The sequence below is a fragment of the Ammodytes marinus genome (genome assembly GCF_949987685.1).
Source record: "Ammodytes marinus genome assembly, chromosome: 18".
NCBI classification, from domain to species: domain Eukaryota; kingdom Metazoa; phylum Chordata; class Actinopteri; order Uranoscopiformes; family Ammodytidae; genus Ammodytes; species Ammodytes marinus.
Window position 1 is genome coordinate 13,571,467 of NC_137222.1, and position 11,997 is coordinate 13,583,463.

General features: G+C 38.9%; 1 protein-coding gene across 1 annotated transcript; it reads right to left on the reverse strand.

Annotated features, from left to right (window-relative positions):
- Positions 1–1,351: 1,351 nt before the first annotated feature.
- Positions 1,352–9,277, reverse strand: LOC307265460 (butyrophilin subfamily 2 member A2-like). Its single transcript, XM_080047204.1, has 10 exons — positions 9,223–9,277; positions 7,745–7,805; positions 7,346–7,596; positions 6,492–6,588; positions 5,881–6,159; positions 4,857–4,964; positions 3,550–3,618; positions 3,267–3,317; positions 2,305–2,431; positions 1,352–1,954 (listed from the first exon to the last, which is right to left on the reverse strand). Exons 1-10 carry the CDS (start codon positions 9,238–9,240, stop codon positions 1,468–1,470), a joined length of 1,548 nt encoding a protein of 515 aa, XP_079903330.1. The 5' UTR covers positions 9,241–9,277; the 3' UTR covers positions 1,352–1,467.
- Between the last annotated feature and the right edge of the window lie 2,720 nt (positions 9,278–11,997).

Genomic DNA, 11,997 nt, shown 5'->3' on the forward strand with positions numbered 1-11,997 from the left:
CAATTAAATATGTAGTTTTACTCAAATCTAATACACCACAATGCACCAGTATATAAATGCATGGTATAATTCTTTCTAATGATATTATTGTATGACATAAGCCTTCCCCTGGGTTTCTCTTCGCAGGAGAATCTGAGTAAAGAGAGAAAAGTCTCGAACGTTTTTAAGTATGATTGATGGTAATTTTTCTGTTTTGTTAAAGGCAATATGACGTAAGGTGTATGAGCAACTAGAGTTGTTCTAGGCTGTGTATAGTGAGTCTGGCTGTGTTTTGTTGTTGTAGTTTGTGTCTTAAGTTGTGAGCAGAAAAACAATGAGCTGATGGATGCTTTAATGTTCCATTAAACTGAGAGGCATTGCTGAAGTGAGCGATGATTTTACACATAATCATTTAAACCAGTTATCATAAATACTGTATATAGATTAGTGCAGGGTCAGGCTGCATCTGATATATCCTTGAATGCCCCTGCCACGCTCCATTGGGCATAATACTGCAGAGTAAATATATGGAGGCTGTTCTACAATTTTCAGTGCTCGCTTTTTAAGGCCAATCATACTTCTCATACAGAAAGTCTTTAGAGAGTTAAAATTTGAAAGGAAATAAAAACCTGCTGATCATTGTTGGAACATTGCCAGCAGCTACATCCTGCGTTTAGCCAAAAAGTCCCCCCTCTAAATAAGTATGTGGGTCAATGCACTTGTTGAAGATAACCAGTGCATTAAAATACGGGTGGGTCAAAAATTTGTCAAAAACGCAGATAATATGCAACATGCTGACTGAACGAAAACCTGAATCAATCTTCCATTTGGTGAGATGGACGATGTTACAATTTATGGAGAATGAAGAACACATATGAAATATATGATCTACATGTCTTTTTTTTATAATCAAATGTTACTGGAATCAGGGATGTCTCTTGCCAGTAAAGCTGACACATCACTTCCCTTTTCTCTAAAACATCGCTTTGCTTGCACTCTGGCGATGCACCCCTAACGTTGACCTTTCTCTTTCTCACAAACTGACCCAGAACAGAAAGAGAAACCAGTGCAATGATTGCTAGAGGGTTACAACTACAGTATCAGCCCTATTGAAAAGTTTGATGGCTAACTGAAAGTGCTTTGAGGAGTTTCATGGATAGTGCAAATGAAGTTAAGGTGGAAAACCTTTTGTAAACTGGAGTTTCTCCATCCTTGATGTAGGGGATAAGGATGTACCGTACTGTTTCAGAAGAATGATTACATGTTAAATTTTTTATCAAACAGACACCTTCAAGTTAAGTGTACAAAAGCAGTATTTATTGAGTATTTTATGCATATACTGTATATATTCTGCACAGCATGTTTGGGCTTGAATAAAAATCCTCCCACTCAGTCAATATAAAGAAAATCAACATCATACAAACTAATTTATTCAAAATGTAACAAGTGCTGAATGTCTTTGTGTGTTTGTCACAAACTCTTGGGCCCTCAGTATTTCACAGTTTGTGTTCGGAGTTCCAGCACCCCTGCTGTCCCAACCGTGTCCTTAAGCGCTGGGCAGTGTCCGGGGCAGGCCATAACCAGCACCCTGCATTCCCCTCTTCCCTCCCTTAGAAACCTCCTCAAGGACTCGTCAAAGACCGGGCTCGCTTCTTCTCTGTAGCCATCCAGCAACAGCAGCGCTTCACTGGACCCGCTCAACACAGTCCTCAGCTCCTCCTCTGTCCACAACATATTTTTCTTGAGAGGAAGTTGAGTGGTTATTTCCTGAAACAGGTCCCCCTTCACTTTGCCGCAGTCCACATACACGAAGAGTCTCAAGGTACTGAGGTCCAGGACTGTGGAGGGGCCTTCAGTCCACGCCGAGAGCAGGATGTGGGCAACGGTAGTCTTCCCGCTCCCTGGGGGTCCCTCCAGAAGAAGCGTCTCTCCAGCTTCTGGGAGTAACGCTTGAAGATTCACAGGCTGGCCCTTACTGATGAAAAATAAAAGACAAAAAAAAAATGATTGTGAATACACAGGTTTATACAAATATGAAAACACATACTTACCTATCCGTACCAAATGGATGAGACCACGCACGCACGGATCACAAGTAAATGTTACAAAGTCCATGCATTTTAATGGAATATTTCCTATCTGTAAACAGTGCTGACTTGGGAGCTTGATTCAGAGATGGGTTTTTATCTCCCAGAAAAATATGGTTTCTGGGAAATAAACCGAGTTAAAAAAAGAATGACTGTAAAACTGTTGCTGTCTGTCACTGTACATTAGATCAATCTAAAGTCCGACATCCTTACTATCTGTGTTGTGTTGGTGACTCACTTGTTTTGCAGCCTTTGAGGGAGCTCTTCCTCACCGAAAGCATCCCAGTGGCGTCTAGTGTCACTGCTGCAGACCAGGTCAGAATAATGGGCTTTCACAAACGCCCCCAGAGTTTCCTCCGTGCAGCCTACAGACATCAAAACAAACCTGATCATCTTCACACCCATGTCATTCTATCGAGAGGAATCACATAATATGGGAAAAAAAAAACCCTGTAGGTGTTTCCTTTCATTCTGGCTTTCCTGCACAGGAAGCGGAGGCGTGGAGTGTGATATGTGATACGAATAAACAATACCGCAAATAAATGATGTATAAATATGTTTTAGAAATAATTAGTTGACAAATCATTTAGTTCAAATGATGGGCAACAAGTTAAAGGTATAGTGCGTAACTTCTCTTAGTAATTACAACGACACTGTCAGTGCACATACATGAGGTAAGCCTTCGGTGATCACGCATTGGATTTTATACCTTCTGCTGTACTTCCTGTTTTTTTCTCAGCCATAGAATCAACTACTGAACATTTCTTGGACGCTCCTGCACCAGTGTCAGGGGGTGACACCAGTTTGCAAACCCTGCCATACTAGAAGTTTCATGGAGCTGATAGGCTTAATCAACTTTGTATCAACTCGTTTGTCAATGGCTTGAATGTAACCGTTAGTTACGCACTATAGCTTTATGTAATTTTTCAAGCAACAATACCGATCATTCACAAGTTTTTATAGCTATAATTCTCTGTCTGATGTGGAAGTTGTTGGTAACACAAAATAAGACATTTGAAGACGTTACCTTGGGGCATATAAAACTGTGACTATTTTCTGATATTTTAAGACCCAGTGATTCATTAAGAAGGTGATATGGTGCTAATGAAAATTGCCATTAGCTGGGTGCAACCCTTATCATTCCATACACCAACATTAATCATGGCTCAAGAATAGCTCTGAGTCAAAACAATCACTTACCTTGCTTAAAAATTGTTCGCTCTTCCTCATTTTCTTTACTTATGTGTATGCCTAAGGGAAAGAAACCAAATAGTTAGCAACCTAACTCAGAGGAAGGTCACATTTACAGTCCTAAATCAGTTTTGTTAAGTCATGGTTATTACTTAGTGAATTATTCAGCGGCTTTGGTTTTTATGGTTACAAGGCTGTAAAAAACTCTCTTTAATATATGTATCATAAATTACATGCAGGGGCTGTGTGTGTGTTCAGTGAACTGTGTTTTTAGCTGTGTTTTTAGACTCACAGGTAGCAGCAGGAACAGGCCTGCCTCCATCTTCAACTAATAGGTTCCTGGTAGTGGGTTTGCAGAACCCTATGGGGGGAAACATATTGCTATTCATTGAGTGTGACGGTAAAGCATGTGTGTATGCATTCCATATCAGTTGTTTTTGCAAAGTTTTTGCAGAGTTTTTTTTTTGTGTGACCTGATACCATCTTTGAAAAAAAAACAAAAAAAAAACACCCACATGTTTCCGGAGCTGTAACTAAGTGAGACTTCTTATCATGTTCACACATTCATAGATGGAGAAACGTGTTAGAAGCCTACTATTGGAATGATGGAGGTATTTGTTGTTTATATCAATAAGGAAAAATCACCCATGGGTTTACAAATAGCTAAAATTCCCCTGTCACACAAACCAAGACCAAGCTGGGTGTTTCCAAACACGTTGCTTGTGACACATATGTCAAACTAAAAAAGCAGAGTCATGCCCACCTGATAACATACTAAGCTGGTCACATGATGCCAAAGTTCCCTAGTAGCCAAATTTCAAAACTTACGGTACCAAAAAAAAAGAAAAATCTAATCCGTCATGTTTCACAAGTACTTCCTCTTTTCAGTAGCAACGTTACCTAATGCATTGTATTGTACTGCATTGTACTTACAGTTAACGTGACACATCTTTGTTTACTGACAGCACACAGGGTTTGTTTTGGCCATTTGAAAAAAGAACTGCTTTGGCTGCTAAGTTGTCTGAGGTGAGAATGTCCTAAGTCACATGGGTGTTTTCTGCATTGTTCTCAAATGTGTTGTGGCATTTATAAATAAACAAGTCTGAATCCTTAGAATGAGGAAATAACGCCGGGCTGTTGAATAGGTTACACTTGCAAACAACTGATCGACTCCATTTCCTGCAGATAATACTGTATGTCAGTACACACCCTTAAGGGACATCCAGCCCTGCATTGACCCTTTGACTATCCTGCACGCCCTGCCTTTCAGGGGCTTCCTACGGGTGTGTCCCAGTGGCCGATTCGACATTTTAGAATAATCTACTGCACCTGTATCTGTTAGTGTGTATTGCTGTGTGTAAAGTGCATTATGACATTAATATACGAATGCAACAAAAAACCCATATGTCACTAGTATTGCTGCCATCTGTCATGGCTCTAATTTGTCACCCTAGCTGTCCGTTGAATTATTGTGCGTTGTTATGCCTGGTGTGCAGTGTTTCATTCTGACTTGCATATTTCATCTCTGATCTACACCTGCACCCTATGTGTGGCTGCAATCTGCTGTATACATAGAGGTATTGAAGTGATTTACATTACCTTTTCGTCTTCGATACATGACAACTGCAACAGTGACGACAATGATCAGTCCTATGATCAATACAATGATGAGAGCGTCACTTTTTACACCAGGGATTGGCATTTCATCTGTGGAAAGAGTAAAGAAGGATTAGTGTTCCAATGTGACAGAAAACGTATAGGATCAACCTTATAGTCAAGAGACAGGGGCCGCCACAAGAATTGGCAAATAGGGAGTTATTATGCCCAATCTTTAAATATGTTTTACCACTATGGAAATAACCAAATATACCAAAGCCACTCGCAAACTTCCCCTTATTGGTCAATAGCTGTTTAAAAAAATGCCACTGAACTGACTCAAGCTTGTGTTTGAACTTGTACTTATCAAGTTCAAACATGCGTGTCATAAAGATCTTTAGTACAGAAACACACACACAATCAAACCATACATTTTCAAAAGACAAAATCTCTTGTAACACTCCAACGCTGCTGAATTGTTCAAGGCCAAAAACCCAAACACCACCTACAGCTTCACTTATAGGAAGAGGAAAATGCTCACACTGTAAGCGGTACAGAATATCCCGTCTTTAATCACATTTAATGTGGGTTGACAGTTGGCATCTCTATCAAAAAGACAATGTGAACATAACAGGAAACAGCAGTAGATATAAGGCCAAGTACAAATGCGATGACATTTAATTTCCTGTACCTAGATGAGAAAGTTTTAGTTTTCTTTCATACATAGGAAAATAAGGGGCTGGTTAACGTAGGTGCTATGGTGGAAAGTCAGACTTGGTGGTCATATTTATGTCTGTTTGCTGGCTTCTCATTTGACTCTTTCCTCTTGTATGTTTTTTTTTGGGGAGGGGGGGTAGACGAGAGTTGTCAAGAAATTAGTAAGGACAGACTGGGGGATGACATTTAAAAAATAAAGGGAAAGTTGCACTGTAAGCAACTTGAGCCTCCATGCATCTTCTTTCCGGCTAAATATTTTGAATAAAGTCTTTGAAGAAAGCCTGAAAGGATATTTGTTTTATTTATTTACCTGGAATGTGAAAAGTTGCAGAGTAACCACCTTCTGTAAAGCTACACGTGTAGTTGTTTTTGTCTGAGGACCGTACATGTAGCTGACTGGTGACTTTAAAGAGCTGGTCTGGAGTTGATACGGTGGTGGTATGGGGATTGAGACTCTGCAGGGGTCCACTGTTATGTCCATCCTGCCACGTAACAGAGGACTGGGGGTATCCCTCGGACTCACAGGTTAGCAGCACCTCATCCCCCTCTGCAGCCTTCTGAATGCGTTTGGACACTGCCTTATAAGGTGCTGGTGGGGGGGAGAATCAGAAAAGGAAGAACACATAATAAATACCTTTGGTTTTAAGTAGCATTGCGATTGATATGATCATATGATAACGATTCATTTTTTATTTTGGGGGGAAATGTCTTTTGATTCATTCTGTGCCAAATTGAGTAACATCGGTCTTATAGTTTCATTTTCACAGTAAGTCACACTCATAGCTGCCCAGAAATGACCATTTGCTTCAGCTATTGAGCAAAAAAAATGAGTAATGTGAAATGAGCATGCTATGAGGTCCCTGCCTGGAAAAAAAACCTAAAAAGTTACTCTGTTGTGCTATCAGAGAACTCAGAACTTACCTTTAACGGACAACGTTATGGCTTTATAATCAGCTCCTTCTTCTGTCTGCACCAAGCACTGGTAGAGCCCAGAGTCATTGATCCGTAGTCCGGAGACCTGTAAGGTGACAAAAGTAGAGTCTTTATTTATCTTTCTGTCCATATTATCAGGTCATGTTCCGATCAACAACAACTAATTATGTTCCATGATTCCTCTCTCTCTCTCTCTCTCTCTCTCTCTCTCTCTCTCTCTCTCTCGCGCTCTAAAACGTCTAATTCGGTGCAATACAGAGTACAGTGCACTTGAATGTCAAAAAGCTTTATAAATAGTCAACTTTCTGCACAAATCTCTCATCAATCACAGTAAAACTGTAAATATATTGGTAAAGTGGGTGTACACCTAAAATACAACTGTACACTTAAGCTCATCTGATAAGATATCTTGATAAACATAGTGTTGTATTTCACAGTATCTTATACGGCACTGTGTAATCAGATAATACCAGGAAGATAAAAATTATATTTCAGCACAAGCAGGGACTCCGCCGGGAAACACCTAACAACAGTATTTCCTGATGGGTTAACAAGGGCATTCCCTTTGCTATCTGAATTTTAAAAAGCATAAACAACTTAAGCACATCTGTTTATATCCCATAAAGTGTGTAGTTGGGATTAACAAACAACTAACTGAATAAAACCGGAGGGAAAAACAGGGGACTGGCAGGCGGAGACAGTTCACGATTCGATCAAGGACATTTTAGAGGAAATCTTACAGGAAATAACCAGAACTATTATGAAAAGTCTATGGAAATAACACATAGGCTTTCCCTATACACACACGCTACATAAACCTGGAAAATCACACTCTTATTTACCTGTAGCTTTGCCCAGCCTTCCTTCAGCTCCTCAGTGAGAAGCTTCACTCGGCCCCGATACTCTGGATCCTGGGTTGCCAAGTGCTCTTTCCCGTTATCCATGCGATACACTTCCCGCACACCCCAGTGCCAAGTCACCTTCAGGTTGACAGGAGGGTTTGATAGTTTAGGTTGAAACCTGCAGCCCATCACAACATCTCCTCCGAACTCTGACTCATACAAGGATCGCTCAGCCTCCACAGTGAACAAGACTGCAGGGGGAAAAAAGCCAAAAACACAACATCCAATTACTGTATGCTCACTGGAGGATTTCACTTTGCAGTTGTAAAATTGGTTTGCGTGTACAAATAGAGATAGAACTTCTTCCCACTCACTGCTGTACACTTTATAAACACACACCTGAGAGAGATGGCTGAAGCATGACTTGCAAAACGACAAGGAGGGCCCAGTCCATTGAGACCTACAGCAGAAACAATAGGGAGTTTCACAGATGTTGAAAAACTTCTGGCCACGGTATACTGTCGACATGATGAGTCATTTTACTGAGGAAGACCAGATGTGAATTCCAGAGCCACAAACAGTTTGATGTAGTTAACTTCTTTACTCTGTAAGACACATGATATCATCCCCCAGACTGAGAACAACTAATAACACAACAAAACACACATCACATGTTGGTGAGACATACACTGTAATACATGATCTAAGCATGACTCAGCTCCACAGAAAATACACTTCCCTATTGCTCTAGGCTTGATAAACAGAAAGATGCTGGTTCATCGGGTAAACAGACATACACACCTTCCCACACACACACAGACAGACAGACACAAACAGACAGACACACACACACACAGACACACACACATGCACGCGCACACCAAAGCACTTTAGAAATCTCGAAGTGCTCGTGTTTTAAAGCTCCCATATTATACACTTTTCGGTACTATTATACACCATATTATATGGTCTTAGTGGTCCCTAATACGTTTTTCTTTAATTGTTTGCTGAAAAAAACTTTCAGGTAATTTATTGTACTATGCTGATGTTCAGCTAATCTCACAATGGCCTATTTTTTTAAAAAGAGCTGCAGCTCCCCTCGTAAATATACAATCGTTTCAGAAAGGGGGAGAGTGAGAAAAGGAGAGATTGTTATTTTTTTTAAATATTTTGGCAGTCTCTAGGCACACCGTGGACCCATGGATATGTTAGAACACATTTAAAAAGTGCATTTAGCATAATATGTGACCTTTAAGTTGTTTATTGAGTGAACCATTAAGTGATGAGCACATTTGTCATTATGTGCCAATTTCCTTACTGCAGTTCAGCAGAAAGATGCCTCAGAATGTGTAGGGGGCTGTCACTAATGATGATTAATGTCAGGCTTGCATTGAGCAAAATTGGAATGAAGGAAAATCTGTCCTTAATAAGGTATAGTTTTAGGTGCACTCACAGTTATTACAAATAGCCTTTTGGTTAACATGTTCATTATAACTTCTAAGTAGATAGATACTTTTACCCATCTTGAGGAAAAAGAGCTTCATTCAAAAACTTGTCAAAAAGGTGTTTTCTGTAATGGCTTAATTACTATTCAGATAGAGAGAAAAAACAAAGAGGATATGAACCAGCTGCTATACAAAAAGTAGACATAATAATAATCATAATAATAATCATAATAATAACAATAATAATAATTATAATAATCATAATAACTTTTTGCTTATAACATAATAAACATCAGCACATCACACAGCACCATCAAAATGTGCTAATTAAAATAAATAAACAGGAAAAGGCATAATATTGATAATTAATTAGGCGAATTGTGTAACAACTCGCAGAAACCAGAGTGGTGTGGGTCAATGTTGTGCTCTTACCTGCAGTTCAAGCGACATCTGGTATTATTTTCATTAAATGTTTCCTATTTCCTTCTGCTCACTTTATAAAGTGAAGCCTCTTTCACTAGTCAGCTGTATGAAGGAGGTCCCTCAGCAGGAAAACACACCCACCCACGCTTTGGGTAATATCCAGATTGGGTTGATAGGCTACACTGTCACTAGTAGTCTCGCAAAAACAGCAAGTAGCCTAGTATTACACCGACACTGAGGTTTTTTCTGACCACTACGGTACCTTACTTTTACCCAAACGGTGACCTGTTTAGGCTTATACGCATTGTTTGAGTTGCAGTCCCATGATGCAGTGCAAGCACCTACTACCAGCTTCAGCTTGTCATATTGTGTTAACAATTAATAGCCTAACGACTCGCGGAAGTAAACGTCTGTATTTACTGTAAGGATGCATGAAGCAGCAGGGAATATTAACAACAATGGCCGTAAAATGTTATAAACCAGGTAGGACAACCCTGCCTGTTACATAAAAACGGCTCAAATCTGTGCTGCGGGTTCCCAACTCTCGACCGCTCAACCTTACAGGTCTCACTCTTGCACGTGCAGTAAAAACAGTTTCTGATGAGTCATCTCTCAGGGGTGGTGTTACATCGCCTGTACAGTAAAGTTTTACCAAAATAAAATTCCCAGTATCATTGTTTTACGATTTCCTATTTCCCATCCTCAAATCACATATCTCTCATCGGCTAAGCCAAATACAACTATTATTTATTTATTTGATTTTATTACAGATGCCTGATCAATAAGATGTAGATGTCAATGGTGTGAGGTTCAGTGTAGCACTGACTCTCACTTACAACAATGATAACAATCAATGTCATATTTTTTAAGCAGCAGTATCCCATTACCATTAGTAATGCATATGTGTAAGAACCATTTAAAGGTTGTATCTGCTTGAGGTGGAGCTAATGTTATTCCTTTGTTGGACTTCTAGGAAGTTTTGTTTGTACAGTTGCATCACATTCTTTCATAAAGTCACCATATGTTGTGTATGTGAAATCTTAATTGCAAAGTTACACCTGTACTATGAACAGTAGCTGTCAGATATACTCAGTTGAATAAAAAGCACAATATTTTATCCCTGAAAAAGTAGTGGAGTAAAAGTATAAATAGACATTACAGAAATTAAATGGAGAAAGGCCTACTCAAGCACATTATCAGAAAGGTGGACATAGATCTAGAGTAAATGTTTTTAGCCTACACCACTTGGCAACTACTACTACAGTATAGTAAGTAAACTAGAATGTTTACTAATTTCACTAATACATATTTGCTTCTAGGAAAGTACCAACCAAATGATCAGCAACACAATCATGTTCACGCTTGTCAACACACCACATTTGGGAAAACGGATGACTCATGTAGGCTATTAATCGTTCATTTCCAATTCAAACTTGACAGCAACGGTTCATTTCCACCCTGTCTTTTGGAAACCCCTTGGGATATCTGAAATCTTACTTACCTATTTAGTAGGAGATACAACAGATCACACAACTGTCATAGCTTGAGACGTTTGTGACACAGATCTTGTGTTAACATATTTTGTTCCTTCTATGACATCAAACATTGGTTGAAGACCAGTTGAGATGAGAGGGTACACCAGTATTCTACCACAGGGACATTTATTTCCTAAATAAAATTATTTTGTTACCTTAAGAGTCCTCTTAGCACTTAATAACACAAACTGTACTAAAGGAGAGAGAAAATAAGTTGTATAGGAATGTGAAAGTTGGCCATGAGTCTTAATGTGTTGATGAATAAAGATAGCTTGGCTTGAGATGCTTCACTACAGCATGAAGATTTTCACTTTTGGTCCATCAAGTCAGAACAAAACAAAAATCAGCATGGGACAATTACTCTCCCATAACGTTGTTGTATTATCGTTCCTCCTATTACGAGAGTGTTGGTGCAAAGTCCATTCATCCATTATCTATACTATACCAATTTATTGTACTGGGTGTAGGCTATTCCAGGTCACAACATTTACTTCAAATTATACTATAGGTTTTGAACTTTCCTCTCAGTTACAGAGCAGCTTCAATAAATACTGTATTACACTTTGTAGTTCAATGCACTTCTACATATAACTTAAGTTACTCTGCAAAGTAATGTTTTATATATTTTAAAAACAAAACATTTCACTTATAATAAGTAAAATTTTTTTTAAGAAAGTAAAGAGGAAAGTGAATGTAGGCCTACTTCAAGTAACTTCCTATGAAGTCTTATACCATTACAGATTACAGTTAGGAAAATTATTTTGGTATTTTGTAGATAACTGCCTTTTTCATGATAAATTGAACATGTGACCTCGATTACGATTATTTTGTTTTTTACCCTCATAGTGTATTGACGAGGTCTTGGCACTCGTTCTGTACTGCCCCAAGATAGGAATGTAAACTTATTCTATACTTTTTACTTTCTGTATTTCATGTTGTTACAGTGTTTAGTGTAGAGATACTTGGAAATACTTAGAAGGGAACTGCTCAAGGATTCAGATAATTCATGATTGATTTGATTTTTATTGTTTTTTTATTGTTCGTTTTTGTATTAGCTCAAACACTGGTAGTCAAGGGGAGCTGGTCAAAAGATAAACTTTACAACACCACTAAATGTTCCTTGGTGTGGTTGGGACGTGTCTAATTACCCAATATGATGCATTCTATATTTTTACTTTGTCATCTAAACACCAAATACATGTGTGACCGTCACGGGCACTTCCTGGTTTCTTTCCAGTATGTATTGGAT

Excerpts from the sequence above, each read along its gene's own strand:
- LOC307265460 (XM_080047204.1), bottom strand. Across the intron at positions 6,589-7,345 it reads AAGGCTGGGCAAAGCTACAG|GTCTCCGGACTACGGATCAA; the intron begins GTAAATAAGAGT and ends GTCACCTTACAG. Across the intron at positions 3,318-3,549 it reads GCCTGTTCCTGCTGCTACCT|GCATACACATAAGTAAAGAA; the intron begins GTGAGTCTAAAA and ends TCTTTCCCTTAG.